Source organism: Notothenia rossii (genome assembly GCF_949606895.1).
Source record: "Notothenia rossii genome assembly, chromosome: 4".
Taxonomy (NCBI): Eukaryota; Metazoa; Chordata; class Actinopteri; order Perciformes; family Nototheniidae; genus Notothenia; species Notothenia rossii.
Genome location: NC_136902.1, coordinates 74,708,837 through 74,715,725, shown reverse-complemented (window position 1 = coordinate 74,715,725; position 6,889 = coordinate 74,708,837). Strand labels below are relative to the sequence as shown.

The 6,889-nt window shown below is 38.8% G+C and overlaps 1 protein-coding gene across 1 annotated transcript; it reads right to left on the bottom strand.

Moving 5' to 3' along the window:
- Positions 1–281: 281 nt before the first annotated feature.
- On the bottom strand, positions 282–4,803 carry LOC307037295 (extracellular calcium-sensing receptor-like; the record flags this gene model as incomplete). Its single annotated transcript, XM_079678066.1, has 7 exons — positions 4,519–4,803; positions 4,142–4,431; positions 3,601–3,896; positions 2,276–2,481; positions 1,937–2,158; positions 1,260–1,383; positions 282–1,183 (listed from the first exon to the last, which is right to left on the bottom strand). The coding sequence occupies exons 1-7, from the start codon at positions 4,777–4,779 to the stop codon at positions 282–284; spliced, it is 2,301 nt and encodes a 766-aa protein (XP_079534192.1). The 5' UTR covers positions 4,780–4,803.
- Positions 4,804–6,889: the final 2,086 nt, after the last annotated feature.

The window sequence follows — 6,889 nt, the reverse complement described above, 5'->3', positions numbered from 1 at the left end:
CCAGCTTTTCTTACAATTATGCAGTATTTAATATTTTTTGGGAAATGTTAATCAAGTACCACACACGGTCTGAATGTTGACTTTATTTATTCACTTTATTTTATTTTTTCAGTAATTGATCAAAATGTTTTGTAAAATAGGGCATTATTATTACATTCAAAAAATTACATTACAATTTGTAAAATATTGAGCATAAAAGAAACTCCGATATGAATATTTAAATCAACAAGGAAAGCATATTTGAATGTGCACAGTAGGCTTTATGAAGCCATCTACATTTTTTACAAACCCCTGCTCATTAAATGTTTCTTGGTGTTTTTCTCTGGCTTAAACAAAATAATAAAACATTTTGGAGCGAATATACACGTAATTAGTCCAAAACTGGAGGCCAGAATGGCAAATATTTCCACAGCCACAGTATATTTCCCAGGAGAGCTCACATATGCTGGGATAAATGTGATCCAGACTGCACAGAATATCAACATGCTGAATGTGATAAGCTTGGCTTCATTAAAGTTATTAGGTAGTTTCCGAGCTAGGACAGCTAACACAAAGCAAAAGACAGCCAGTAAGCCTATATACCCAAGTACAGCCCAGAACCCCAAAGCTGATCCTAATGCACACTCCAGGATGATTCTCTCCTTGTATGTCGTGAGGTTTTTCTTCGGAAAGGGGGGACTAAGAATTAACCAAATAGTACATATCAAAACTTGAATAAACGTGAAAGACACTACAGTCAATCTTTGCTGTGAAGGCCCAAACCATTTCATCAAATTACTACCTGGTAGTGTAGCTTTGAAGGCCGTCAGAACTACTATAGTTTTTCCAAGAACACAAGACATGCAGAGGACGAATGTGTTCCCAAACGCTGTGTGGCGCAGCATGCAGGACCACTCTGAGGGTGCTCCAATGAACGTTAATGAACATAAGAAACATAGAGTCAGGGAGAAGAGCAGCAAGAAGCTCTGCTCAGAGTTGTTGGCCCTGACAATTGGTGAGCTCCTGTGACGATAGAACACAGCCGCTGTTATAATGGTGAGACAGGCACCACCGATTGAAAAAGCAGCCAAGACGATTCCAAGGGGCTCGTTGAAGGAAAGAAACTCTACAGGTTTGGGAAGACACGTATCTCTCTCTGCATTAGGCCAGAATTCCTTGGGGCAAGGGAAACAATCAAAGGAATCTGAAAAAAAGAAAAGAGCTTTAAGCAGTTGGAATTTATATTTTATGTTGTAGACATACATTAGAAAAACAAATACCTGTAGCATTGCTAATCTCTCCCTCGGGACACAGTGTACAGTCATAACAGCAGATGGGTTTTCCTTTCTGAAGCACTTTACGAGTTCCTGAAGGACAGCTGTCAGTGCACACTGACACAGGCACCTGTCACATACGAATTAACTCACATGTTTTTTTCTTCACAATGTTTTTCTTTGTGTCTTTTACATTTTTGTATTGTCAACCGCACTGCCAAGGCGATACAATCCAGTTTTTGTGTAAACATAATCAGGTAAAGCTAAAGTATTTTATACAACACATTTAATTGTGTCACTTTTTTCTCCACCCCATAAAATAGTAGATTTCAAGTACTTTCAAAACAAAAAATACTGACACAGGCACCTGTCACATACAAATTAACTCACATGTAGACAGGTGTGCTCTGAAGCTAAAATGATAAAAGGATAGATTCAAGTTTTTTCTTCACAATGTTTTTCTTTGTGTCTTTTACATTTCTGTTTAGTTAAAAAAAAAAGAAAAAAGTAAGTAAGTAAGTAAACATGTATTTTCAACATTAAAACATAAATGTCATGTTAAAAATACTCTCTCATTATTCGTAACATTGGAATTTTAATGAGGTACCGAGGTATGAGACATCATACCCTTTGAGATGATATGAAAATGTAGCATGTTAAACTATTGCTTTGGGGCTCCTCACCTGTGTGCCACCCTCCACCCAGGTGAGGTTCCTGTTGATAAGGAACTCCTTGCCCACCGGCAGTGATGAATCGTATTGCCCCACAGTCACCAACTCAATGATGCCACTCTCATTTCTTTGCCAGTTTACCAGCTCATATGTGGCCACAGGATCCCCGTTGGCATCAAATGACACATCATAACCATTTTGGGAAAAATTTACCTTTTTCAGCTGATTAAGAACCTAGGGATGAATTAAAGGAAGATAGTGAAGGGGATAAAGAGAACATTTAAAATAAAATGAGCATTCATTTGATAAAATTGACATGCAGCTTAAAAGAACATCATTATTTTTACTGACCTCTTTGGCCTCGAGCTTAGTGAACATATCACACTGTGTAGTAGAATCTGTTTGCTGACACACTGCGTTATGAATGGCATGCGCTATTGCATAGACAGCCTTGTACACCATGTTAGTGATTCGAAGTTGAGATGTGTCAGTGTATGAGCTCTGGAGCATCTTTATATCTTCAGTTCCATCACACACACTCCTGTCTGTAGCTTCACCTAAAAACAAAGAGACAGAGGGAGGTGTTTTTAGCCATGATGATTACATTCATTCTTATGTTTGCATTGTGTTATTCAACCTGCCAAACAAGCATTGCAGGATTTGCATCACATTTCAAATCACTGTTTTGCGGACATGTCTGTTTTTTACATTATTAGTTTATTTTAGCAGCTCATATTTACACAAATCAGTCATCAGACAAATACTTATTGTACAAGGCAACATATGTATTCCTTTTATTTAATACTGACTTGCCCTGTTATAATGATGCATGGTGGACACTAGAACCATTAGTACAGGATCATCAGAAACCCTTATCACACTAGAAATAAACGTTCTGCCCTCTGCTGTCTGGTAGACTGTAACACACTAACAGGCCTACACAGCTTGATTCAACACGTAATAAGACTGCTGGACTCTTGAAGTCAGGACTTTGATACTGTCCCTCTACATTTAAATACTTGTACTTTAACTCACCTACATTATGTATGTTCACATACCGTATGTAAGTCGCTTTGGATAAAAGCGTCTAACAAGTAACATATAATGTAATACCACGTATATATTACTTCTCATAAAGCATACGTACATTTACTACTTTCCTAAGGTTCATCTTTATTTTACAATGACTGTAACCTGTCAACAAATATATTCCACAATTGATATATATATATTTTTTTTTTACATATATTTTAACTCTGCACTGTATGTTTTTGATAAGCATATTGTAAAGCATGATTTTTTTTTGACAAGAGACTTTCCCTAAATTGTTGTGCATTGAGGAATAAATAGCTTTCAACTAAACAAATAAAGAGTCTAGAATCACTGCATAATAGCCCAAGTAGAGTAAGTGAACATGTATGTTATTTACAATATATTAGACAGAATTGTTAATAAACATGACATGAACATCACATTGTGAGATCATTCACCTTATGTTCGCCTCATGTATTTCATTAAAAATATTAGATTTCCCTTTCAGTCAAAATCTGGGGTTTGGTCTTTAACAGGCTGATCAATTCAGGGAGCTTCACTTTGACAGAAAATAAAAAAAACTAACACAATCAAGACACTACCGTGAGTGTCATGTATGTTTAAAATTGGCACAACTTTCTCACTTTTTACCAGCCTGCAGTTGAATGCTTCCTCCCAGAACATGGTAAGCAATGGGGAGTCAGCCACTTTAGAGGGAGAGAGATCCAGCAGGAAGTCCCTCAGACCTGGGATGATGGATTTTTCAATACCAAATCCGATGGCTCCAGCAAGGAAGCTGAACCTCAGCATGTCTCGGTCGGTTACCCAGGCCTCACTACCTATCCACTGGCGAGGTGGAGAAGGCTTGCGTGACAGCTCCTCCAGCAGAATCTTCATATCTCCAGGGGAAATAAATGCCACAACAACCTTAGCCGTTGACCTGGAGGGACGTTCAATGACAGATAAAAACAATAGTTATAATATAAGACTAATATTGTCTTTTATAACAGTATAAGTCATAAGTATGAAGAAAAACAAAACATGAGGGATGAAAAAAATATGTATTGGCACATTTCCTGTTGTAGTAAAAACATGTCCCATCACTTATAGAACTTGTTTTGGTTTTTCTGTGCAGAAGGTCAGTGTCAGCACAGTGAACAGAAGTATACTCAGTGATATAGACACCTGCGGATAACGTCAGCTACTCTCTGGATCCGGCTACGTGGGTGGGTCCGATAGAAAGACTCGGAGTATTCCACACAGATTCCCTCTTTACGTGCTGCATGCAGGAAAGACGCCATGCCATTGTTGCCATAGTCCGAATCCGCCCGGACAGCACCTATCCAAGTCCAGCCAAAGTGTTTTACCAGCTTGGCCAGCGCGTCAGCCTGGAATTGATCACTCGGGATTGTTCTGAAGAAACTTGGGTACTGCTTCTTATCAGACAGGCATGCACACGTGGCAAAGTGGCTCACCTAAAGAAAACAACAGTTATTTAACGAGACAGAGGCAAAACAACTAATGGACTCAAACACAGTTTGCAATAAATTCTTAATATTTACTTGAGGTATATTGAATGGCCCGATGATGCGCGAGATACTGATGGAAGGCGTGGACCCAGACTCACCAACAACGCCCATCACCATACCAGAGTGCGAGCATTTGTCCCTGGTGTTAAACAGCGGGTCCAGTCCCCCTGAAAGCTGAAATGCAACATGCACCGCCACGGACACCGAGGAACATGAGTCGTATATCTCATAACCAAGCTTGATCCCCGGAAGCAGCTCGGTGCTGTTGTTAATCTGCTCAATGGCGAAGACCATTGCACGTGAGAAGCGCAGTTCACGGGAGTCGATGCTGCACACATACATCGGTGTTAATGTTAAAACTTAAAGATTTGAAAATAATACGTGATAGACTACAAGATGACTGAAATTATATGGCCTGGATAATAACCAATAGCATCTATGTAGGCTTTATGGGAATTGCATCTGTCAAAAACCCAAAAACTTGATTAGATATATATCCAATATTCACAATAACTTTGATGAATTGATTCAATGGTCCAATAAATCACAAGTTTCACATTTCTCCATTCAAAAAATGGTTAAGTATGTATATATCAGTTAAACTATTACCTTTTATGAAATAGAAAAAATAAATCCACATTACTTAAAAAACTAAATTATTTAAAAATAATAATGATTTTTTAAGTTTATACAATATTTATATTGTGAATTTGTGTTGCAATATACTGTGTTGTATGTCATACAACACAGTATATTGCAATACAAATTGTCAATATAGGCATCAATATACTGTATATGCCCACATTCTAGCCAACATCTCCCTGTACTAACCTCCCTGCGCAGCTTAGTGGCTCGGGTATGGTGGTGTAGTTATGCTTCGCAGTGTGCATGTTGGAGTGTATGGAAAAAACACCCCCAATGACATAGTCACCGTCCATAGAGAATGCAGGTTGCTGAGTGGTACCTTGTAGCTTACATGTCACAGATGAAGTATCAGTGCTAAGCACAGCAGCAGTCCTATCCCCTGTATGCCCAGCCGCTTGTTTCACACCATCCCCAAAAATATTCAAAACAAGAACTGATTTCAGCTCACACAAAGCTATAGACAGTATCAGACCAATAACAGACATCTCCATCATCAACTGTCACCAAGTGGGCAAACTGTACTGTGTGTTCTCACTGGTTTATAACATTTTTTAGATGCTTCCCTCCTTCTACCATACGTCACTTTGCTAGAGAGAGAGCATGTCCATGCCCAGCGCTGACAAGATGTATTTATTTTACATGTAACTTTTCTTCAAATAATCATCATTGACAAAGTCATGCTGTTTGGATGGATGCCCAAATACCCTAATCTAAAGCCATCACAGCAGAACTTCCCCTGAAAAACCAGACATGTCCTTAAATGGCCAATATACTGTACATGTTTTATGTTTTTCTAGGATCAGATTTTCAGAAAAGGAGGTGGGTGGATGATTAGAAACAATCTTGTTTTGGGGGTTATTTGCTCATTGTTCCCCATCTTTTTAAGCTTTATGGTTTTGTTTTTTTTAAAGCTAAAATCTTTGCTGAGATTCTTGTGACTATTGCTTAGTGGTTTCAGAACAATGCTGTTTGTTGTGCTGTGCAGATCCTCTGAACCAGTGTTAAGAGAAACTCACCAAGTTTTTTCAGCAGCACCTTTATAGTTTTCATAAGTTGCCCCTTTAACAGGGGTTGTTTTACCTAAAATAGGCCTGAACAAGGACAAATTATTGTTTTTAGAGTCTGATTTGAAACCAAAAGCATCAACAGGGGCCTTTAAAAGATATCAACAGTATCCTCAAACTTACCCACTAGGTATGAGCTGGGGTTTGCTGTGGTAGCTGTTCTGCGGCTTAGGAGCCACAAAATGCAGAGGGAACAGCCCTCCAATCACAACATCCCCTCCCGACTGCAGGACCAAAGGCTCACTGTCCGCCAGTTTCACACACCGAGTTAAGATAGATGCAACACCTCTCACTTGATCTAAGTATTCCCACCTCCTTTGTTTCTCCGCTTCAGTCTCTTCTTAATTCGACGCACCTCACTCTTAATATAGTTCTTTACTTCCCATCACGCTTTTGGGAACATTAAAAACAACTGGAGAAACCAGGCTAAATAAGGAACAAATAAGCAGCCAGGCAGGACCTCCGGCAAGGAAAAATTGTAGTGTACATACTGACCCCATAAAGGCCCATACATATTTTTGTTTAACCAATCATCACAACGAAATACAATTTTATAGGTGAAGACTACAGACGGCTCGTGTGAAATTTGTTTGGAGATTGACTATTAATAATGGGATTAATTATTAAATTTATTTCAAACAATAGTGTTAAGTCAAGGCAAGGCAAGGCAAGGCAAGGCAAGGCAAGGCAAGGCA